The 25,304-nt window shown below is 42.7% G+C and overlaps 1 protein-coding gene across 25 annotated transcripts in view; it reads left to right on the plus strand.

Annotated features, from left to right (window-relative positions):
- Positions 1–25,304, plus strand: part of ITFG2 (integrin alpha FG-GAP repeat containing 2) — a 98,102-nt gene that overhangs the window by 27,024 nt on the left and 45,774 nt on the right. For all 25 annotated transcript variants that reach the window (XR_014792512.1, XR_014792513.1, XM_084859949.1 and 22 more), the window contains 2 exons: positions 10,136–10,275; positions 17,118–17,266. Coding sequence is in view for 23 of the 25 variants with exons in the window: in XM_084859949.1 (XP_084716075.1) it covers positions 10,136–10,275; positions 17,118–17,266 (289 nt within the window). In the remaining 2 variants the exon portion in view is untranslated. The remainder of the gene's footprint in view (positions 1–10,135; positions 10,276–17,117; positions 17,267–25,304) is intronic.

A 25,304-nucleotide genomic window follows, 5' to 3' on the forward strand; every position in this document is an offset into this window, starting at 1 on the left:
TCCCAGCAGTCCCGGTCCAGGATTGCTGGGGAAGGGGAAGAGGCTTTAACTTTGACACACATATCCCCCAGCAATCCTGGTCAAGACTGCCACTTCCCTGCTGCAAATAGCAGCAGGGAAACCGTTATTTTGCTTGCAAAGATGATTGGGAAGGGAGCAAGGTTAACACCTCTCTGCCTCCCGGTGATCTTGATCCAGATCACTTTTTCCCTGAAGTCTAGCTGGTAGCTGGGCTGCACGGAATAGGGGACAGGGCTCTATAGGCTTTACTAGTGGCTAAGGGCCATGTGTAGGCTGCCAGTAGCCCAAATGTAATCTAAGCAACCATTTAACCTAGTTAATTCCAAAGATTTCTCCTTCATCTGCAATCGACTCTTGTTCCAACTCTAAATTCAAAACAGATTCCCCATCCCTAATCCAGCCCTAATTTTACTAATTTTACTAAATACTAACTAGAACTAATTTTAATTTTGACCAGCCCTCCAGTTCTTTTTTAATCTTGTTAACTAACCGTTGATAATTTAACTTCCCGACTGATTGATAAATTGTTAACTCTGTGAAGATATACACATTCTCCTATAAAACGTTATAGATCATCAATTCAACAAAAGGTGTTTTTTCCGACCATTCAAATATGCAGTAGAAACGCTAAACTCAAACCTGCCACAATCAACAAGTTCATGATAGGTTAGAAGCTGTTTTTATTGTTCTTACCATTGGTAAACGTTTTGGTAGTTAATACACCATTCTTAATACCAGAACTCCAGGGCTGCCTCACTTACTGAAACAAGGTTTGAAATAGACCCCAAGAAGCCTCCAGTATTCCATTCCAAAATTAACACACAACACGAATACCTGCACTTAGGGTGCAATCTTTTGGGATTGCTGCCTGTTATATGGAAGTCTCTGAGGTCAGAGGGTTCCAAAAATCCTATACCCTGCCAGGCTGTTGCTGACAGGGCGGGAGGAGGACGGAGGCAATTTCACTTCCAGTTCCTCCTCAAGGGGGAAAAAAAGGTGGGTATGGGCAGGCCATGGGATTCCGCAGATCCTGGCCATTCCACTCCCCGTCCGTTACCCACCCACCAGAATGTCCCTTGACAGCTGCAAGGGGGTGGGAGGAGGGATCTGCTGTTGGATTCCCCCTCCCAAGGCTGTAGCAGTGTCTACAGCTTCAAGAGAGGGAATCCAAAATATCCTATGGTCCCTGGAATGCTCTTCCATGGGTCATAGGATTGCTCCGTTAACCCCATGAAGGCATACACAGAACTCACTTTCAGTTTACATACTTAAAGCGTTTAGTTCACAAACCTGAATTATTGTACCATTTCCTCTCTAGCGTTCACAGTAGGCTTCCATTTCTCAATATGCATAGCCTCTCTAATCTTTCTTGTGTATAAATTTAATTCATTTGCTGAAATATATTGACTTCAGTTATATTACCTGCATATTCTTCACTTGCGTGCAGTGCCTATTTTTTTATTTATTTAAATGTATTTTTAGGCCACCATTAAGGGTAAAACCCTCTCATGATTTATTTCCACGACTGTTATGCTTAATATCTGGTAGATGTTCTTTTACCCTAATGATGAGCAGTGTGCCCATCTCTCCCATATAACATGCCACGCATTCCGCACATTCCATTTTATACGCTATGCCGTTTTTCCTATAGGCACCTTGGGTCATAAAACAACAAATATAGAGAGAGAGTTCAGTTTTCAAAATTCCTTTTATTACCAATAGGTTTTTGAGGGATATTAAAAATATATTTGTGGCCTGTAAGACTGAGGTCAATGTAATGACTATTCCCCCCCCCCCCCCGCTTTTAACAGATATTAACTAGATCATGGTTGTATGATTAAAAATGCATGAACAAACAATATCCAGTGCATAGGAAAATGAAGGTGTTCGTAGGGAAAAAAGGCACAGTCTTGGGGAAGTGGGGAATGCTCAGTATGAGTGGGCAGACCATTCATACTTAGGGTAAAAGAATAATTATCAGATATTAAACATAGTGGTAGTGGAAATAAACCATGGGTGCTGCATGCTAGAGAAGAATGTGCAGACGAATAATTGAAGTTAATATGTGTATTTCAGCAAATTAATTAAATTTACACAAGACAAATATTAGGGAGGCTACATTTATTGAGAACCAAAGCCTAGAGTGAATGCTAAAGAGGAAATGGTACAGTCACTTAGGTTTGTGAACAAAGGGCTTTTACGTATGTGAGCTGAAGTGAGTTCTGTGTATGTCTTTAAGGGGGGAAGTGCAGGTATCAGTGTTGTGTGTTAATTTTATAATTCAATACTGGAGACTTCTTGGGATCTATTTCAAACCCAGTTTCAGTGAGCTAGGCAGCCCTGGAACTCTGGTATTAAGAATGCTGTATTAACAACTGAAATGTTTACCAATGGTAAGAACGATAAAAACAGCTTTTAACCTATCACAGACTTCTTGATTGTGGCAGGTTTGAGTTTAGCTTTTCTACTGCATATTTGAATGGTTGGAGAAAACATCTTTTGTTGAATTACTTATTTATATTATTTATTTACAGCTCTATATCTGATAAGATTCCTGAGCAATGAACAATAAAAGAATCAGAATACAGAACTGACTTAAATTTGAAGATAGTCGTACCACTAAATATTTAACCTCTGAACTTACTTTGCTTGAACCAAATACCCCTAATATCTCAGTTTGTTCTTCTACTAAAATATTAATAGGCGGTATTTCACGTTTATTCTAAATTACCTTATAACCTGCTACTTGACTATAAAGATTCAGTTCCAGAAACAGGTATTCTATTGATCTCATAGGTCAATTATCTTTCCAGTGAGAACGTTATATCAACAGCATATAGTGCAATCTTAACCGAGCTCTGACCAACTTTAATCCCTGTTATATTATTATTAGCTCTTATTGTTGTTGTTCAGTCGTGTCCGACTCTTCGTGACCCCATGGACCATAGCACGCCAGGCCTTCCTGTCCTGCGCTCTCTCCCGGAGCGTGCTCAAGTTCATATTCATTGCATCGGTGATGCTATCTAGCCATCTCATCCTCTGCCGTCCCCTTCTCCTTTTGCCTTCAGTCTTTCCCAACATCAGGGTCTTTTCCTGAGAGTTTTCTCTTCGCATTAGGTGGCCAAAATATTTCAGCTTCAGTATCTGTCCTTCCAATGAACAGTCAGGGTTGATTTCCTTTCGGATGGACTGATTTGACCTCCTTGCAGTCCAGGGGACTCGTAAGAGTCTTCTCCAGCACCACAGTTCGAAAGCATCCATTCTTCGGCGCTCAGCCTTCCTTACAGTCCAGCTCTCACAGCCATACGTTACTACTGGGAAAACCATAGCTTTGATTATGCGGACCTTTGTCGGCAAGGTGATGTCTCTGCTTCTTACTATGCTGTCTAGGTTTGCCATAGCTTTCCTCCCAAGGAGCAAGCGTCTTTTAATTTCATGGCTACAGTCACCATCTGCGGTGATCTTGGAGCCCAAGAAAATAAAATCTGTTACAGCTTCCATTTCTTCCCCTTCTATCTGCCAAGAAGTGATGGGGCCAGATGCCATGATCTTAGTTTTTTTTAATATTGAGTTTCAAACCAGCTTTTGCACTCTCCTCTTTCACCCTCAACAAGAGGCTCTTTAGATCCTCTTCACTTTCTGCCATTAGGGTGGTATCATCTGCATATCGGAGGTTGTTGATAATTCTCCTGGCAATCTTAATTCTGACCTGTGATTCATCCAACCCAGCGTTTCTCATGATGTACTCTGCATATAAGTTAAATAAGCAGGGTGACAATATGCAGCCTTGTTGTACTCCTTTCCCAATTTTGAACCAATCGGTTGTTCCATGTCCGGTTCTTACTGTTGCTTCTTGACCCTCGTACAGGTTTCTCAGGAGACAGGTAAGGTGGTCTGGTACTCCCATCACTTTCAGAATTTGCCACAGTTTGTTGTGATCCACACAATCAAAGGCTTTAGCGTAGTCAATGAAGCAGAAATAGACGTTTTTCTGGAATTCTCTTGCTTTCTCCATGATCCAGTGAATGTTGGTGATTTGATCTCTAGTTCCTCGGCCTCTTCGAAACCCCGCTTGTACTTCCGGTAGTTCTCAGTTCACATCCCGCTGAAGCCTAGCTTGTAGGATTTTGAGCATCACCTTGCTGGCATGTGAAATGAGCACAATTGTGCGGTAGTTTGAACACTCTTTGGCGTTGCCCTTCTTTGGAATTGGAATGTAAACTGACCTTTTCCAGTCTTGTGGCCACTGTTGAGTGTTCCAAATTTGTTGTCATATTGAGTGCAGCACTTTAACAGCATCATCTTTTAGGATCTTAAATAGCTCAGCTGGAATACTGTCATCTCCGCTAGCTTTGTTGTTACTAATGCTTCCTAAGGCCCACTTGACTTCACTCTCGAGGATGTCCGGCTCAAGTTCAGTGACTGCACTATCATGGCTGTCAGGGACATTCAGATCCTTCCTGTATAGTTCTTCTGTGTATTCTTTCTACCTCTTCTTAATCTCCTCTGCTTCTGTTAGGTCCCTGCCTTCTTTGTCCTTTATCATGCCTGTCTTTGCACAAAACGTTCCCTTGAGATCTCCAATTTTCTTGAAGAGATCTCTAGTCTTTCCCATTCTGTTGTTTTCCTCGATTTCTTTGCATTGTTCATTTAAGAAGGCCTTCTTGTCTCTCCTTGCTATTCTCTGGAACTCTGCATTCAGTTGGATATATTTTCCCCTTTCTCCCTTGCTTTTCGCTTCCCTTCTTTTCTCAGCTACTTGTAAAGCCTCTTCAGACAGCCACTTGGCTTTCTTGCATTTCTTTTTCTTTGGGATGGATTGAGTTGCTGCCTCCTGAACAATGTTACAGACCTCTGTCCATAGTTCCTCAGGCTCTCTGTCTATCAGGTCTAATCTCTTAAATCTATTTGTCACCTCCACTGTATATTCATGAGGGATATGAGTTAGGTCATACCTGAATGGTTTAGTGGTTTTCCCTACGTTCTTCAATTTAAGCCAAAATTTTGCAACAAGAAGCTCATGATCTGAGCCACAGTCAGCTCCAGGTCTTGTTTTGACTGACTGTATAGAGCTTCTCCATCTTTGGCTGCAAAGGACATAATCAATCTGATTTCGATATTGACCATCTGGTGATGTCCATGTGTAGAGTTGCCTCTTGTGCTGTTGGAAAAGAGTGTTTGCTATGATCAGCGTGTTCTCTTGGCAAAACTCAATTAGCCTTTGTCCTGCTTCATTTTGTACGCCAAGGCCCTGCCTGCCTGTTATCCTGGTGATTTCTTACTGCTAACAGTTCTATAAGTAATACAAAATTCAGTGGAGAGTGTGAACACCCTTTCCTTGCTTGTGTTGTTAAGCAGAACATATGTATAAGTTCCTTATTAACTAGCATCTTTGCTGAAGGTGACTAATACAGCAATTTAATCTAAGTACTAAAATTTCCTTTTCTATTAAAGGCCTCAAATGTGTAACATATAAACTCATTCAGTCAGATCAAATGCTTTAGTTTCATCCAAAAGCAATACAAGTGTTGTTTTACTATTGTTCCTAGCATTATTTACTATATTAATAGCTCTGTGAATATGAGAAACCAATTTCTACCCTTTAATAAATCCAGTTTGGTCTGTTGACACACAGTTTCCTGTTATACTATTCAATCGTTTAGCCAGAAATGCCAGAAAAAAATTATAATATGTATTTAAAAGGGAAATTGGCCTATATGAGACTACTCACATAGCATCTTTTCCTTCCTTTGAAATCAGTGTAATCCTAGCCTCATTCCAAGATAGAGGGACTATCCCAAACTCAATTACAGAATTATATACATTTGTAAGACAGCCATATAATGCTTATGAAATTCTGCCATCATCCTATCTGGTTGACTTATGTTGTTTTAAATTTTTTATCTCTGGAACGACCTCTTGATACATTATATAAGAATCTAACCTCAGATGACCTTCCTCTGTAACCTGAAGTATTCGTATCCTCTCTCTCTCAAAAAAGTATATTTTCAGATTTTGGACTATTTTTTTTGATACATAATCCTAAAAAATGACACATATAGCCTCTCTCCTTGTTTAATAAGCTCCTCATTGTCATTATGTATTGGTAATATTGCATTTCATTGCTCCTCTTCACTTGTGATGAAAGAACCATATTTAGCTCCTCCTTCAAAGTATATTTGTTAGAAGAAAGTAACTGATCTTCCAATTTATCTACTTCCATAATATCCAGTTCCTTTCTCACCACCTCCAGTTGTCTCATCCAAATAATCCTCCTTATGTTTTCCCTCCAATTCCATCTCCTTCTGAACTAACGTTTCTTGACTTCTCTGTTTCTTATACTTAAGTTTTAATACTGAAACTGGAGCGGCCATGGCTTGCCGAGGAGCAAATGGAGGCCTGACTTATTGGCTTCACAAACCTCAGGCTCTTTTTAAGCTCTGGCAATGACTGTATCGATATTTCCATCCATTAAATAATATTCTCAACTGCCAAAACTTGTCACCTACACTAATAATACGACTGAGAGCTTGGAGTATTCCATCAAAGAGGAAAAGGTGGGAGACTGGCAAGCGTTCTATCCAAGGAAACTGACATTCTCTTACTAAGCCAGGAAAGACCTAGTTGAAGATTGGACAGTGGTTCAAATGACTGCGCTCTCTCCACTGCAAAAACAGTTAAGTAGTGTCAACAAAGCTCACAGAGATCTCAAAAACAGTAAATGTGGCCATGAACCTAAGCCTAGAACATGAACCAAAAATACAGAAGCTAACTAAACTGTCCAGGGAACTACAGATGCACCAGGAAGTTCAGGAGGACAGAAATCTCAGATAAAGCATTCAGGTTCAAGGTCTACCAGAATGTGAAGAGAGGGGAGACTTTGTCCCTGGATGAAGTAGGAACAGGTTTGAAAAGAAAGGAAAATAAGAGAAGCAAATGCAGAGATCAAAGATACCAAGAAACCATGCACTACAAGATATGTCACCAAGCAGCAATGAAATGCACTCTACTGTCCCACCAACCTAAGATGACATCTTGAAGATGTGATCAGAGCTCCACTTGGACTTTACAACATGTAGCACAAGGGAAATTAGTAGGGGTGTGCATTGCTTTGGTCCGAATCCCGAATTCTGAAGCAGAATGGGGTGTTTCAGACTGCTTCAGTCTGAATACGAAGTGGATTGGAGAGATCTGAAGTGCTTCGGATCACTTCGGACAATTCTGAAGCCCAGAGAGCCTGTCTGAGCAAATGTAACAACTTGCTATAGAAGGGAAGGGGAGAGGAGTTGGGAGGGGGGAACTGAGCCTTGGAAAGTGACATCTCTAGGTGCTAATAGGGCTGAACTTTTAACCCCGCAATTCGTTTCCTTGCTTTGTACTGCTTGTTCTTTGGCTCCCCCCCCCCTTCTCAATTACTATTCCTTCCCTTCCCATTTTTCAACTTTTATATTCTTATAAAAAACTAAAGAATACAAAAAAAAACACAACCCCTCATCTCTACTGTTAGGTGTTAGTGTTATTTCTCTTTCCCTCACCCCTTAGCTTATAGGTAGGTTTTTCTTTCTGTATCTGCTTTTCTTTTGGTTTTTGTGCATGTGTGTGTGCTGTGTAAGAGCACCATACACATTATTGTGCACAAGCAAACTGTGTGTGGCCAAAGCAGTACACTAATACACAGTCCAGTATATACTGTGGGGCAAAACACTACACAGTACAAATAATATGAAGCATCATCACTTTTGCTGATCTTCCAAGACACTTCGCCTGTTGCTTGTTTTCCCTTCTGTACATCAAATGGCCATAAAGAAGATGCTAGGCTAGGCTAGGCTATATGTATTTTTTTTTAAATGTTTGCTTCATCTTACCCTTCTTGGGGAAAAGGGCTGCCAAAATGATCAGGGGACTGGAACAATTCCTCTATAGGCTTCAGTGTTTGGGCTGCTTAATTTAGAAGAAAGGCAAATAAGGGGGAAGGTTTATAAAATTATATGGAGTTGAGAAAGTGCAGCAGTGCATTTAATAAATATTTAGCCCCCCTGAGTTCAGTCAGTGTGACTTTTCCAGGTAATGTGCATTGCAATTTGCAGCCAAAGAAGTGTTCCACTTTTCTTTCTTCCCTTACTTCAGGACAGACAAAAGAAAGGTACTTCTGCACTTCAACCCCCCCCCCCCCCAGCACCAGAGATTAGGGAGAGTCACCTCTTAATTGTCACTTTAAACAACTTCTGATTAGGATCTCTAATCCCCTGTGTGGCTGACAGTGTTTTACCTTTTGTTTTAGTTTCTGAAAAAAGGAAATTTTATGTATGGCTAGCACAAAAACTACTGGGCCAAACTGTCCAAAGTTTGGCAGGTTCACTCATCTCCATTGGGGCTGCCAGGTCCTCAAATCTTGTGTGTTTATCATAAAAATTGAAAAAAATGTGGACATTTCTGTTTTCCAATGCAAGTCAATAGGAAAACATAAAATCTGAATAATATGGATATCCCAATCTCAATTCAGATCTGAATCTGAAGTGAATTGGATCGGGGCTGAATCGGTGTAAAGCAAATCAGGGCTGATTCAGAAGATCTGAATCGGCCTCCGAAACGAATTGGGGGGGGGGGTGGTCTGTGCACAGCCCTAGAAATTAGACCACAGCTTCTGTGATGCTGCAAGTCTGGGCAACAAAGAAAAGGGGCGGTGGGAAGTAGTATAGTTGCCTAATGTTAAACATTCTATATGTTACGTTATATTTGAGAGGAAAGCCTCTTAATTATTTTTTTTACCTCAGGCCAAATTCCCTAAACACCCAGCTAGAGACGTAAAATTTCTGGAAATTTTGAGGCCATGGGGGAAAAAAGTGGTTTTTTTCTGGAAAAATTGGAAATTTTGGAAACATTGAAAAATAAGCAATACTTATTTTTTTTAGCGCTTTTAGAGATCTAAATTCACTTTGTTGCTTTAAGACAGCCTTCCCCAACCTGGTGCCCTTCACATATTTTGGACTTCAGCTCCCATCAGCCTCAGGCAGTGTGGCCAAGGGTCAGGAATGCACCACCAAAATATGCTAGACTAGCCTCTAGGGGTTAGGATTGCTCTGTTACTGTTTCTTTTTCATCAGCACTATTGTAATAGCCCCTTCCTTGCTAGACCAACAGCCATAGCCCTGAGTCCTAATCAGGAAGACCTGACCAAACAGGTGGTGAGCCTCTGTAGCTACAACTCTCTAGCAGCTCTCTGCCAGCAGTGGGGCCTTTCTTTAAATTCCCACTGTTGAGTTCCCAGTGCCCACCTTCCAAGAGGAGCCACAAGGGCAGGGGAAGCATTCATTCTGTGTTACAGTAACACACTGGAAAGAAAACAAGTGACTGAGTCACAAAAGTTCCTGTTTATTATGTGTGTGCCCAATGTTTCTTAGAACAAGTCTCCATCAGGGGCTGCCTGCAATATAACAAAATACAGAAATTTAAAAACACTCTTGCATAAAATCTGTACCATGGACAAGGTACAAATAAGTACATTTATATCTACAAATTCAAATGAGAAGAATAACGTTCTATTATCAAAGTATAATACTGTCCTCCGACATTAGAAATGCCAAACCACCAAACAGTTTTTACCTGCACTACCTATATCCACTTCAACAACTGTCCATTAAACCTTTGCTGGAAAGGGTTTACTTTATACTTTCCTCCCACAGGTGCATATAATCAGCATTCAGGGCTCTTCTCAAAAGTCAGACCCTCAAATGATTCATGCACAATTTCCCAGGGACTATGTCTAAATGCCATTTAGGGTGGCCTTTCGGATTGGAGTGCCTCCCTGTTGTTGTTACAGTAACACACTGGAACCAAAATAGTCTAAAAAATAAACAACCAGGTCCTGGAGTCTTGGCCCCATGGATTAAAGTTAGCCACCCATTGATTAATTGATTAAAGCAGCCACTTTGGAGGCACATATGTATCATTCTGTGTAAGCGAGTTGGTTTTCTTTAGGGTTTTCTTTGTTTTCCTCTCCCTCTCCCTCTCTCCCTTTCCCTCTCCCCCCCTCCCCTATATGCACACACTCACACTTTGATATTGTGACAGCCTCCCAAGACGTAACTGTTGGTCTGTCTTCTGCTCCCTGCAGATGGAGATGGAAAGAGTGAACTGGTGGTGGGTTATACAGACCGTGTGGTGCGTGCCTTTCGTTGGGAGGACTCATCTGAGAGTTCAGAGAATATCTCTGGACAGCTGGTGCTGCTCAAAAAGTGGCTCCTGGAGGGACAGGTAGGAAATGGTGTGTGTGGACACCTGTGTAAGAGAATGCATTTCCGAAGCAAGGGCCCGGGGGGATGAGAAGAATCATAGAATAGTAGGGTTGGAAGGGGCCTGTAAGGCCATCGACTCCAACCCCCTGCTCAGTGCAGGAATCTAATTCAAAACATCCCTGACAGATGGCTGTCCAGCCTGGTCTTGAATGCCTCCAGTGTGAGAGAGCCTCCTACCTCCCTAGGGAATTGGTTCCATTGTCGTGTTACTATAACAGGAAGTTTTTCCTGATGTTCAGCTGGAATCTGGCTTCCTGTAACTTGAGCCCATTATTCCATGTCCTGCATTCTGGGATGATTGGGAAGAGATCCTGGCCTTCCTCTGTGACAACCTTTCAAGTACTTGAAGAGCGCTATCATATCTCCCCTCGGTCTTCTCAAGGCTAAACATGGCCAGTTCTTTCAGTCTCTCCTCACAGGGCTTTGTTTCCAGTCCCCTGATCATCTTTGTTACCCTCCTCTGAACCCATTCCAGCTTGTCTGTATCCTTCTTAAAGTGTAGCGCCCAGAACTGGACACAGTAGTCCAGATGAGGCCTAACCAGTGCTGAGTAGAGGGGAACTAGTACTTCACATGATTTGGAAGCTCTCCTTCTATTAATGCAGCCTAGAATAGCATTTGCCTTTTTTGCAGCCACCTCACATTGTTGGCTCATATTCAGCTTGTGATCGACAACAATTCCAAGATCCTTCTTGCTTGTAGTGTTGTTGAGCCACGTATCCCCCATCTTGTAACTGTGCCTTTGGTTTCTTTTTCCTAGGTGCAGAACTTGGCATTTATCCCTATTAAATTTCATTCTGTTGTTCTCTGCCCAGCACTCCAGCCTATCAAGATCACTTTGAATTTTGTTTCTGTCTTCCAGGGTATCAGCTATCCTGCCCAATTTTGTGTCATCTGCAAATCTGATCAGCACTCCCTGCACCTCCTCCTCCAAGTGATTAATACAAATGTTGAAGAACACTGGGCCCAGGACTGAGCCCTGCAGTACCCCGCTTGTTACCTGTCCCCAGTTTGAGAAGATCCCATTGATAAGCACTCTTTGAATCCGATTCTGTAGCCAACTGTGGATCCATCTCAGAGTTGTTTCATCTAGCCCACTTTGAGCTAGTTTGCTCATCAAGATATCAAGGGGCACTCTGTTAAAAGCTTTGCTGAAGTTGAGGTATATTATGTCTACAGCATTCCCACAGTCCACAAGGGAGGTTACCCGATCCAAAAATGAGATCAGATTCGTCTGGCAGGATCTGTTCTTGACAAATCCATGTTGGCTTTGAGTAATCACGGCATTGTTTTCAAGGTGCTTACAGATGGATTGCTTTATAATCTGCTCGAGAATGTTTCCAGGGATTGATGTCAGACTGACTGGTCTGTAGTTCCCAGGTTCCTCCTTTTTGCCCTTTTTGAAGATAGGGACAACATTAGCCCTCCTCTGATCATCTGGCACTTCCCCCGTCCTCCATGATTTCTCAAAGATAATAGACAATGGTTCTGAGAGTTCTTCTGTCAGCTCCTTTATGACTCTAGGATGCAGTTCCTCTTGCCCTGGAGATTTGAACTCATTCAAAGTCATTAGGTGTTCCTTGACCATATGCCTATCGAGCTCAAGCTGCAATCCTGCCCCTTCAGCCTGTACTTTGCCAGGGGGCTCATACACCCTCTTTTGGGAGAAGACTGAGCCAAAGTAGGAATTGAGCACTTCTGCCTTTTCCTTGTCATAATTTTGCCATCCTTATTGAATAGCTGAACCACCATTTCTTTCCTCTGTCTTTCACTATGCACATATCTGAAGAAAGCCTTTTTGCTGCTTTTAGCATCTCTCGCTTACCTCAGCTCGTTTTCAGCTATAGCCTTCCTCTTATTCCCTGGAGGGTCGCCAATCGCCACTCTAGTCTTCTTTTTCTTTCCAACAGCATGATCAACATGCACTTGTTGCAGGTGTAGGCCATGTTGATCTCAGGCAAGAAAACGAACATGGCACAGACCTTGCAGGTCACCATCATCTCTTTCGTCGGCACCACCTTCGTAGCCAGTCATTCACCCGGAGTATTTTTCTTTCCATTTCTATCCCTCTTCTAACTACTGGAAGGATGGATGAGAAAACTATCGGCCCCAAAGTTCTTGAGTTTCCTTTCCAAAGCTTCAAAGCCTGACATGATTTCTTCATAGCTCCGCTGGGCAGTATCATTTGTTCCCACATGAATGAGAAGAAAGGGATACCTGTCGGTGGGCTTTATGAGTGTAGGGAGCACAGTATATAAAGGACCTCCATAGTACAGAGCTCTATAGCTGCTGCCTCTCAAACCCCACATTCTATCATGTATGAGATTTTAAATGAACCACCATTTTAAATGACTAGGTCTTTTGTGCAATATAGTGCGAATATCTGCCTACCTATTTTCTTACCTCAAGGCAACGTAGTGATCAAAATAATGATTGAAACTATGGAATTATGCCACTTATCAGATGTTGTATTAACTATGCTCCCTCTTATTATTTATTTATTTATTGGTTATACTTGTATGCTGCTTAATATAATAAAAACTCCAAAGGGTTCACATATAATTATTAAAAATCACATTTAAAATACAGTATTAAAAACAATTCCAATAACAATATAAAACAAAGAAGGTGCAGTAAGATGAAGTAGCCTTCTTAATTAATTAGAAGCTAGAGAAAGCTTGGGTGAACAAGTGCATTTTCAAGAGGCATTTAAAATATACCACATTTTTGCCCCCCCAACTGCATTGGGGAGGTTTTCCCGAGGGTGGCTACTGCCAAGAAGGTCCGCCATCGAGGTATTACATGGCAACATTCTGCAGAATGACCAGCAAGGCCTCCTGTGAAGATTGTATAGGTAATCTGGGTGTGTGTGTGTGTGTGTAAAATGGTTTATGACAATAGCATAACCTTCAACATGGCTCAGTAGCTACTAGGGAGCCAATGCATTTCTTTTAACACATGTCTTATGTGAACATAACAAGGTGTCCCAGTGAGCACCCTAGCTGCTGCATTCTGTACTAGCTTCAACTTCTGAACCAGGCACAAGGGTAGCCCCACATATAACGCATTACAGTAATCTAATCATGAGGTTACCGTGGCCAGGCTGTCCCTGTCAAGGAGCAGGTGTAGTTAGCCAAAGGTGGTAATGGGCACTCTGGACCGCCAAGGTGACCTTGGCCTCCAGTGACAGAGATGGATCTAGGAGCACCCCCAAACTACCTGCCTGCTCCTTCAGAGGGACTGCAACCCCCATTCTCTTATTTATATAGCACCATCAGTGTGCATGGCACTTTACAGACTATAAGAGGATAGGCCCCTGTCCTGAGAAGCATACCACCTAAAGCATCGTGGGTGTTTTAGTTACATGTACTTGGGCTTAGTTACAAGCTCAGAGTAGGGCATGGGAACTAAGGGGTTGTGCCAAAGGCTTCATAGAAACAGTAGGTTTTGAGGAAGGATTTGAAGAAAGTAAGAGACTGCATCACACAGGTGTTCTGGGAGGCAGTTGGGTGGCAAGGGGAAAGGGCAGAGTATTTTGAGAGTGCAGGAGACTTCTGTGTGGTGGAGCTAGAGGATCAAAGGTCACAGGTAGGGCTGTATCAGGATAGAAGAGTGGAGGAGGCCATGGAGGGCTTTGAAGATAAGACCAAGGTTCTTGTGCTGGATCTGGGAACGGACAGGAAACCAGTATAGGGATTTAAGGAGTGAGGGTGTTAAGTGATCAGAGAGATGAATTATTTTGACAGCAGCATGTTGGACAGATGTGAGGGGACCATGGTGAGAGAATGGAAGATGAGAGTAGAGAATACTCAGTAGTCCAGGCAACAACTGACTGGCCGTAGACCAGAGATTTTGCTGAGGGAAGAGAAGGGGGGCATATTTTTGAAATTCTGCAAGGAGAGAAATGACACAAGTTGGCAGACTGAGTATGGATAACATGGGGAGAGAGGTGTGAATGATAACACCAAGGCCATGTGCGGGGTGGGTGAATAAGGAAGATGTACAGGGTGGGGAGGGCTTGGGAAGAAAGATGAGAAACTTGGTCTCAAACATACTGAGTTTGAGATGATGAAAAAGCGTCAAAGAAGAAATATCAGAGGCAGTACGAGATGCAGGACTGGCACAAGGGGGACAGTTCAGGGGTAGAGATAATTGGGTCTCATCTTTATATAGGTCTTACTAGAAATCATGGGATATGATGACATGTGGAGAGTGGATTCTGACAGCCCACTGCACCGCACCTGCTGAGCCGCCACTCCCACTTGCTGAGCTGCACAAGTCCTCAGCACTAACCGGACCCGTCTGCAAGTGCCCAGCGCTGTCCGCTCCCTCAGCAAGTTGTCATTTTATGAAAAAATCGGTGACTCGTTCTTTTCTGTGAATCGAATGTTATGCAAATGGCAGCCATAAAAGAGCCATTTCTGCAACATTACAGGCGCAGGTGGCCCCCTGACAGCCGCCAGTTGCTGTATGCCCCGGCCGTGGGCTGCTAAGGTTTGGAGGTGCCGAGATAATGATAAGCCAGATCCAGGTTTGCTTACAAGGAGCATTTATTGAGTACTTACAGCACACAGGCGTACCCAGTTGTTTGCTCAGAAAGCTTCTCTGAACCCAGAGCCAAGAGGTACAGTGGGTTTTATACCATACATGTTAGCAGGGAGGCAGCATGACAGCAGCAAGCGTTAATTAATGCTCGTCTACAATTTTCCCAGCATAGATTAAGAGTGCTTGTTCAGAAGGAAAACAATCAGAACTTTCCCAGCACAGCCACCTGTAACTCAGCATAAACATAACCTCATTTCTCAGGCACATCCTAGGCCCTGATAAGATACTAGCCTTCGTTAGCATGGAATGTGCTGAGGCCATGCTATTGACCTTTGACTCATCTCACATGCTCAGAGGCCCACTAGCAAGGAAATTGCACTTATAATGAACCTAAGCCAAGCATTATGGATCTCTAGGCCCCTCTAAAACTACAGGTGACTTGGTTACACTCCTGGGGCCATTACAGTTGCAGAAGATTAGATTTGCGGAAAAGAACGCGTCACCATTTTTTTCGTAAAATGGTGACTCACAGAGGGAGCAGACCGCTGCTGGATCCACTTGCTGGGCACGTGCCTGCTCAGCGTGTGCCTGCTCAGCGCATGGGTCCGGGTGAGAGCAGGGGCTCGCAAGCAGGTCCGGGGGGGCGGGGTGACTTAGTGAGCACTCAGAGAACCTGGGTGGAGGTGAGTCCATTCAGCCCTATGATGAGGTCACCCAGGGACAGCAAGTAGAAAGAGAAGAGCTGAGGGCCAAGAACAGAATCCTGAGAGACCCTGGCAGAGAGGAAGAGCTTCCACCTATGGAAACTTTAAAAGAACAATTGGATAGGAGGAGAACCAATTAAGGACAAAATCATGGAGACCTAGAACATAAAGGGAGTCAAGTAGGAGAGAATGATCAACTGTATCAAAGGCAGCAGAAAGGTCAAGAATAATGAATAGACTTTGCAATCAGTTCATCAGTTATTTTTGAGAAGGCAGCTTCAGTGGAGTTTAGGGGACAGAAACCAGATTGGTGGCAGTCAAGAGTGGAGTTGGAGAAGAGAAAAAATGAGTAAGTAACACATTCCAGGAACTGGGAGATGAAGGGTAGAAGAGAGATTGGAGAGAGAAGATGGGTCAAGGGATTTGTTGTTGTTGTGTTGTTGTTGTTTTTAGAATAGGAGAGACAATAGCATGTTTGTACACAGTGGGGAAGAAGCCAGAGTGGGGAGATAGAGACAGGTTGATTTTGTGGTGGACATGAAGGTTAATAGCGGGGGAGAGAGCAACCAGAAAGGGGGTAGGATCAAGGGGCAACATAGAGAACGTAAGAATATAAGAAGAGCCATGCTGGTTCCAGCATTCTGTCCACACAGAGGCCAACCAGCTGCCTGTAAGAAACCCACAAGTAGGACATAAGTGCAATAGCACCTACCTTCTCATATTCCCCAGCAAGTGGTATACATAGGCATGCTGCCTCTGATACTGGAGGTAGTATATAATGACTAGTAGCCATTGATAGCCTTATCCTCCATGAATTTGTCTAATTCCCCTTTAAAGTTATCCAAATGGGTGGCCGTCACTACCTTGTGATAGTGAATTCCATAGTTTAAGGTTTTAGATAAGGACAGCAGGGTAGCCAAATCATTGTCCGGATGTGCCCTAGCTGCCTCTTAACAGTCTATTCCAATAGCCAACTCAAGACACAGACAAAAGGATTCTTTTTAAAGGCTTTAATCCTTTTACAACTTAATGACTATTTCAGATGCTAATCACCAGCGACTAAGCAAGGAACAGCACTGGGGAAAGATAGCAGAGTAGCCTATGCTCCAGGTTAGGCAGTTGGTCCCCGTTTGAAGGAGAATCACGGGAAGACCCTGAACTTATGGTAGGGAGTGATCCTCCCTCTTTCCCTTGGGTCCTCAGGACGCGACCGTTGCTTGCGTGCCAAACGAGCACTACACCTCCTTTCCACGTCCTCCATCTGTCGTCACTCCCTGCATCAGCGTCGACCATCCAGCAAGCCCCCCTCCAGCATTCTCTCACTGCCAGGGCCACTATCTATCCCAGGAATGCTGGCAGAAGGAATCTCTGCCAGCTGCTGTGCCTGTGAGAGATGAGTGAGCTCCTTTCCCATGGATTGCTGTTCCTCCTCAGAATCAGAACTGCTCTGGGGTTCTATCGGCTCAGTTTCCACCCTGACAATTATAAACCAAAGGAAAATGGTAACTTTAACCTGGTTGACCTGTTTCGTGCTCTCTCTCGGCTGGAACAGGTGGATAGCCTGTCTGTGAATCCAGGTGCTGATTGTGCTCCTGAGATGATGGTGTCCCAGCCTGGGTGTGGTTACGCAGTTTTACTCTGTACTTGGAAAGCAGAGCAGCAGCCTCCAGTGGAGAGGATCGACAGCTCTGCAACTAGCAGGTGAGACCACTAGAGTCTAGTGGGGCAGACTGGTATAATCAAATAATCTCAATTCATTATTGATATTATGGAGTTAGGAGTTTCTCCATAGTTAGGGTGATTTATTTTTCAGTGTTCTATCATTAAATTTGACAGGGAGAATTGACTTGGTGTGGGGTAATCCCACATTTCTGAAAAAGCCAATGAAGAATGAATGAGCTATAGTAGCTTAAAAATCTTGCATGAAGTCACATTCACAACCACTCCCCCCCCCCCAAATAAATTACATTTGGGCTTTTGGTGATGTAGATAATGGCGAAAACTGAAGCAAAGCACAGTGCTCTCCCTTTCACCCCTCTGTTGAAGTCTATTGTATTTCCCTAAAGGTAAGAGGCTTTAAAATTCCCATTCAACTCACAGGAAGTGAACTCAAGCCAAGTTATACAGCACATGGCCAGTTGGCAGATTGAAGCTTCCCTGGTGGAGCTTGCTTTCCAACAGTAAAATGGCCATCACCACAATGAGGAGGCTACAGCAGCAGTAGGGGGGCAAAGTGTGCACGTGTGTGAGAAAGCGAGCGAGCGCGCATTTGCATTCAATGCATAAATATTTTCTACAAGCTTTATTCTTTGACTCTATATTCCAGGGGTCCCCAACATAGTGCCTGTGTGGACCTCCAATGACATCCACAAAGCTTTCCCCTCCCTGTCTCCTTAAAGAAAATGTTTGAAGAAAAAGCTTGGAAAATGTTAGGGCAGTCTCCTTTCTCTCCCTTTCTAGCCTCGAGCCTGGCTCTTTCTCTCCCCTCTACCCCTTTGCCTTTCTATTTCCCCCTGCTTCCAAGCCTCCAGCTTCGCTGTTTCTCCCCCCACCTCATTAGCTCACTGGTTGCTCTTTCTCTGCCCCTTTGCCTTGCTGTTTCCACACCCCCCCCCCAGCCTCACTTTTTCTCTCCCCTGGCCCTCTGTAGTTCAATTTTGACTAGCCAGGCTCCTGCGGCAGCCATTATGTGATTAGCCACATCCTTCATCAGAGCTATTTTGTGGGGGTGCCCACAGCAGTTTCTCAAATTCCCAAATGTGTGCACTGGTCCAGAAAATCCGGGGGGGCGGGGCCTGCTGTATTCCATATTGTGATTTCACTTGTAATCTGGGCTCATTTATTTGAGTCATTTGTTCTCTATGTCTTTTAAGATCTTAGTCATGGATTCACTTGGTATGCAGTTTGTGGTAACAGTGGACTACATTCAAGGGTTGTCGTAAGCCACGGTGTCTCCATTTTAACTGGAGAGATTGAGACAACTGTTAAAGCAACATGAGGATAACAAGGGACTACGCTCTATGCCTTGTATACTTCTTGAGATAATACTAAAAACAGGAATAATATGTGGATGGTAATAAAATGGCCTAGCTTGCAAACTTAATGTAAATATTAATAAAATTATATACATGAATTATATACATCAACACTTTGTCTTGGTTTTTCAGCCCAAATTCTTTTCCTGTTCATGCTGTGGGCAGCATTGAAGCTGGAGTCAATATTAAATGGTGGACAATGGTTAATAAGAGATATGCTTGCAAACTCTAAACTTTTAATGCTGACAATTAACATTGTTTATCTTAAGCAGCAGAGTGCAATCTTGTGCATATTAAACCAAAAGTACACCCAGCAATGTAATTATTCAGGCATCATCCAAACTTCAGACTTGCTCTGCTTGTAAATTCTCATGATTTAGTAAATTCATTTTAAACAAAGCCAACCTGTTGCAAAAGCCAGTCCTATTCATATTTTGCATAAGTGCAGAACTTACCTCCTCATTTGGCCATCAGCTTTATCTACATCCTCCATCTAGCAACCTTCTTCCCCTTATATACAACCTGTTGATATTAATTTGTACCATTTTCTCTAACCTGAATAAAATCATGTAGATTTTACACTGGTGTTATGCCAGGTTGGATTTAAATCAGTAAGAAAAAGGTTGATTTAAATGAAGTTCCCCACTGAAATATTTTCATATATTTCCTGAACAGTGGTGCCAATCTGACCACTAAACATATTTAAGGAACAATCCTGTGGCCCTGAGATGGTGGGATAGCGGTGGCGTAAGATAGTTTGGATTCCTGGATCCGGACCCAGGTATCCGAGCTCCCTGCCCCCTCCCCCTCACAGCCGGCATGGAGAGAACTGTGCCTGCTGCCTCTCTGAGCTCACAAAAGCAACCTCAGGGAGGAGGGAAAGGGGGGATGCCGGGGGAGGGGGAGGAGACTGGGGAGGCTAGCTTACTCCATATCCCCCGGCCTCCCCAGCCACCTTCCCTCTCGCTCTGCAGAACCCCAGCTAGATGGGCGAAAAAGCCCATCTTGCCAAAATGCAAAGCAGGAGAAGCGTGGAGACAAAGATCACATCCACCGCTCATCCCACTCTGCATTGGATGTCTGTAAGCCTCCACTGGATGTCTGTAAGTCTCCACGTTCGGAGGGTTACTGCTATCCCAATAGTATTGTGCTTTTAGACTATTATTTACAATAGATTATTATTTACACTCATTCTTACAAGTAGGCTTTGTCTCACTATCTATTTTGCATAAATCCTTTTTTACTATAGAGGGAATGTCTATAAAAGATTCCCATATAGGGTCTTTCTTATAACCATCACCCATTACAATTTGAGGTTAACACCACAATCCTATGTCTACTTAGAAATAAGTTCAATTGAGCTCAATGAGGCTTAATCCCAGGCAAGTGGTTATAGTAGTATTGCAGCCTAATTATAGGAATACAGGAAGATGCAACTGTACAATTTTGTCTTTCTCTTTTCAGTGTTCCTCCTTTCTGCTTCATTCTGTCTTGGCCCAGCCTCACCCTCACAAAACCAAAGTAGAAAACAAAAATTAAATGCCCATGACTGATAGATCAAAGCAAAAGTTTGATAGTTACTGGGCAGGCTAGAACAGTTTATTTTCATCAGGTGAAAATGAAAGCTCTATATTTATATATATGTATGTATGTAGAGCGTAAATATTCCTATTTGAGAAATGATCAGGTTGGTTTTTCATTTCCATAGAAAAGCCTCCTTTAACTCAGGTAGAGGCATTGATTCAGTTTAGAGATTAACTGTACAGCTAATATGCTTATATCCAAACTATTTAACATTAATTTAATTATTATTTAAGAGCAACTTAGTATTTACATTTTTTAAAAAAAATCCAATTTAAATGTTCAAAAATCCAATTTTCTGATTTTTAATGGATTTTTCTCCACCTGCTATATGTTGTCCTTCTGTCTCAACTAATTCCTGTAATTAACCAGCTCTACCACCACATAAATGCAGAATAACAACAATCCTATCCAACCTATATCTTTGCACATGTGACTCTATTCAGTGAAACAGAGCAGGACACAAGGCAGGGCTGTCCTCTGTCTCCCTTGGTATTTGATTTGTGCTTGAAACCCTTGGCATGTGCAGTTAGGCAGAGTAGAGATATTTACTGTTTTGTGCATGACCGAGTTGAATATAGAACAGCGTTATAGACTGATAATTTGTTATTTATGAGTAGGTTAGAACCTTCTATACCGAAATTAATAATATTAATTAATACCTTTGGTATACTTTTGGGTTATACTATCAATTGGTCAAAATCTGACACCCAATGTAGTTACTAAATGGCAATTTCGTTGCTGTCCAGAAGTAATAAAGTATCTTGGTATATCGGTGCCTAGAGTTATTTCCCAAATGGTTAAACTGAATAACAGCAGAGGTATCTCTTGACTTGGAAAGGTGGACATCACTTAATTAAAGTACTTGGGGTAAGGTTAACATGCTTAAGATGAATGTTTTGGCACAGGTAATTTATGTACTGTGCAATCTTCAATTATACATTCCCTAAACATACTTTCAAAATAGTTATGAAGCATTTTGGGAGTTTATTTGTGGGGAGGTCTCTTCCCTGTGTTTTGCTCAAGAGGATGCAGGTGCCAATCAGGGAGGAAGGATTTAATTTTTCACATTTTAGTTTATATCATAAGGCTTATTTGTTAACTCGTACTGATGATTGGAAACATCTTTTGCTTTTAATACTCCTCCATGTGTTGTTTTGGAGTCAACTTACGTATTTGGCACCTCTTTCTGGCTGGATGGTGTTAGGACTGAAGTATATTAAGATCAAGGTATATTAAAAAGGAAGCAATGGCTCCACTAGCAATTTTAGCAGCAAGAGAGACTCAGCATGTAATGTCTCATCAGCTGCAGCTTGATCCATATTCTCATCCTAAATTAACTCTGTGGTTAAGCTAATAAATTAATCAGTTAATAGGATCAGATGATGAGTTTTTACCATTTTCAGTATTGTGAATTAGGTAACACCGTGTAGTGCTGGTTGGCAATTTTTTCAGGTACAGCATTTGTTGGAGTATGGGCCATCAGTGATGAGTGCTTCAGCATTTCCTATACTGTTGGGCGAATTGTCTCTTTATAGAAAGCTAAGCCTACAATAACTGTTTATAAATGTTGTTAATCTGGCACTGAAAGGGCTAAATAATTTTGCCAACAAAAGACTGAAGGGGCTACTTCAAACGAATCTGCAATGGCGAATTTGATGGTGAACTTGATCTGCAACGGTTGAATGGTCTGAACGAGGGTCTTGGGGAGACCTACAAGCAGACCCCAGACTCATATTTAAGAAGACCCCATACTTATATTCCAGACCACTGACCCATGAGCAAGAATACCCTGAAATTGTGATTCTATGCTAATTAAGGTTATGGCATTATAATGCCTCTAACTTAAGACTTTGCAGGACTGAGTTTGAAAGAAGAGGGGAAAAATGCAGTTGCTTTTGCAACAGTTTCTTGCAGAGCAACATCACAGTGAACTGTGCTGACAGAGAAACTGATATGAATGAAAGAAAAGAATTGAGCGTGAACAGGCACCAACTAGGAGGAAAGAATTGTTGTTGGACATCTCATGTTTTCCACCTGCAGAGATGAAGGAATGTCCTTGCTCAACACCTATTGGCTAAGAAATACCAGTAACAAAAATGTTAAAGCAGATATGACCAAATATGACTGAAGATGAACGTGAGTTCCAGGAAGATGTACCGAATAGAAACGCATCCATCAACATAACATGACCAAATGGTAGATGTTTTAAGAAGTCTCAGATTAACCCTTTGACAATAGTGCCTGAAATGTTCCCAAATCATGTGGGCATAAAACCCTATTATTGGAGGGGGTAGATAGACACCTTGTTTCTGATTGGTCTAACCCCGCACCCCATTTTTGGTTGGAAGATGGTTGTCTCATCACTCATTGGGGTCTCACCTCTGGCCAGAACAAGTGTATAAAAGTACAAGTAGCGAGAGTTTTGCCTGTCTTTCTTATCTTTTCCTTTGCTTCACTCTCTAACTGCTTCAGTGTTGATTTTTACTGGATTACTGGATCCAAGGATTTTGGTAGATAGAGATCCTTTTAGACTCTTAGAGAGCAATCCTATGGCCACTAGACAGTGTCTAGAAGGCCATAGGATTTCTTGGTTCCTGGGAACCAAGGTTGGAGCCAGCACTCTGACCGCAGTTGCCAGGAACCGTGCTCTCCACCCCCTCCCCCGGCGCCTCGTAGGCAGCACGGTTCTCGCTGGTCTCCATGCTGGGAAACGGAGCATGTAAGGGGGCAATAGAGAGGAATAGAATAAGGAATTAGAATGCTGCATAAAGTCTATGAATGGAAAATTGCCCTATCTTCCATATGTACTATTTCTGTAGATTTAAAATTGAGGCTGATTCAACAAAAATTGATGTTTCACGTATATTGGACACCACAGAGGCTTGTTAAGGAGAAGCTGACTCGCTTTGCTAGATGTTAGTGATGTAATGTGGACAATGCCTTGTTGAGGCATATGATGTGGGCGTGGCCTGTAGTGACTTCTTTTTGGTTGGACGTCTTTGCTCGAATAAATTTGGTGTTTGAAAAATCTGTGGTAATTGAGGATGTTCATGCGCTTTAAAATTATATTCCTGTGATGTGGAGATTAACAGATGGACAGCAAAAGTGGACTCAGAGCCCTTACAGTTGCAAAGGAACTCATACTTGAAGCTTGGAAGGATAAACACCTACGACTTATATCATTCAATGGTATGAAGACCTTACTGCTCTTGATACATTTGAACATATCTCCTACAGTCATGAATTTTGAATGGATGCTTATTTAGATATATGGACTGCTTATATTAATGTATGTATTTCGGATAGAAGTATCAAATCCCCCCTTTGTTCATTCTTTATTGATGGTGTTGTAAATGATTATTGTGTATGGATGCGTTTTATGTTATGTTCTTATTCTTTCCTCTCTTTTTCTTTCATGGTTTCCCCCCTCCTTTTTTTTGGGTTATTATATTTGCGTGCGTGCGTATATGTATATGTGTGTGTGTGTATGTGTGTCACACATATATATATATATAAAAGGTAAAAAGGTAAAGGTGTCCCCAACCAGTCGTGTCCGACTCTAGGGTGCGGTGCTCATCCCCGTTTCTAAGCCGAAGAGCCAGCGCTGTCCGAAGACACTTCCGTGGTCATGTGGCCGGCATGACTGAACACCGAGGTGCACGGAACGCTGTTACCTTCCCCGCTGAGGCGGTACCTATTTATCTACTTGCAATTTCTTGCTTTCAAACTGCTAGGTTGGCAGAAGCAGGGACTGAAGATGGGAGCTCACTCCGTCATGCAGCACTCGGGTCTCGAACTGCTGACCTGCCGACCTTCCAGTCTGCAGTTCAGCGTCTTAAGCAACAGAAATTGAAAGCCCAGGATTTTCAAGAAGCAAGAGCTTGTATTTATATTGGCCAGAGCCATTTTCATGGGATGAAAAACTGAAATGAATGCCCATGTTTGATTCGTAGGTAATTCGATGTGTATGAGTGTGACATTCATTTTATGAGATTAAGGGTTCAATCCTGTAAAGAGAGCTCCAGCCTCTGAACTCAGAGGCTGGCGACTATCCTGTGCAGGGCAGCTGGAACACGGAGGGGAGCCTCTTCGACTTCAGCAAAGCTTATGACAAAGTGCCCCGTGATATCCTGATGAGCAAACTAGCTCAAAGTGGGCTAGATGAAACAACGATCAGGTGGATCCAGAATCAGATCTGGCTACAGAATCGGACTCTAAAGAGTGCTTCTCAATGGGATTTTCTCAAACTGGGGACAGGTAACGAGCAGGGTACCGCAGGGCTCGGTCCTGGGACCAGTGCTCTTCAACATTTTTATTAATGACTTGGAGGAGGAGGTGCAGGGAATGCTGATCAAATTTGCAGATGACACAAAATTGGGCGGGATAGCTGATACCCTGGAGGACAGAAACAGAATTCAAAGTGATCTTGATAGGCTGGAGTGCTGGGCAGAAAACAACAGAATGAAATTTAACAGGGAGAAATGCCAAGTTCTGCACCTAGGAAAAAGAAACCAAATGCACGGTTACAAGATGGCCGATACGTGGCTCAACAAGCGAGAAGTATTTTGGAATTGTTGTTGATCACAAGCTGAATATGAGCCAACCATGTGATGTGGCTGCAAAAAAACAAATGCTATTTTGGGCTGCATAAATAGAATCATAGCTTCCAAATCCCAGGAAGTACTAGTTCCCCTGTACTCAGCACTGGTTAGGCCTCATCTGGAGTTCTCTGTCCAGTTCTGGGCACCACACTTGAAGAAGGATGCAGACAAGCTGGAGAGGGTTCAGAAGAGGGCAACAAAGATGATCAGGGGACTGGAAACAAAGCCCTATGAAGAGAGAGTGAAAGATCTGGGCATGTTTAGCCTTGAGAAGAGAAGACTGAGGGGAGATATGATCGCGCTGTTCAAGTACTTGAAAAGTTGTCAAAGAGAGGAAAGCTGGAATCTTTTCTCGATCATCCCAGAGTGCCGGACACGGAGGAATGGGCTCAAGTTACAGGAAGCCAGATTCTGGCTGAACATCAGGAAAAGCTTCCTGACAGAGCAATACAACAATGGAACCAATTCCCTAGGGAGGTGGTGGAAATTCCCACACTAGAGGCATTCAAGATGAGGCTG

The sequence above is a fragment of the Heloderma suspectum genome, chromosome 5 (genome assembly GCF_057233095.1).
Source record: "Heloderma suspectum isolate Gila_16-S chromosome 5, 16-S_ref, whole genome shotgun sequence".
Classification (NCBI taxonomy): Eukaryota; Metazoa; Chordata; class Lepidosauria; order Squamata; family Helodermatidae; genus Heloderma; species Heloderma suspectum.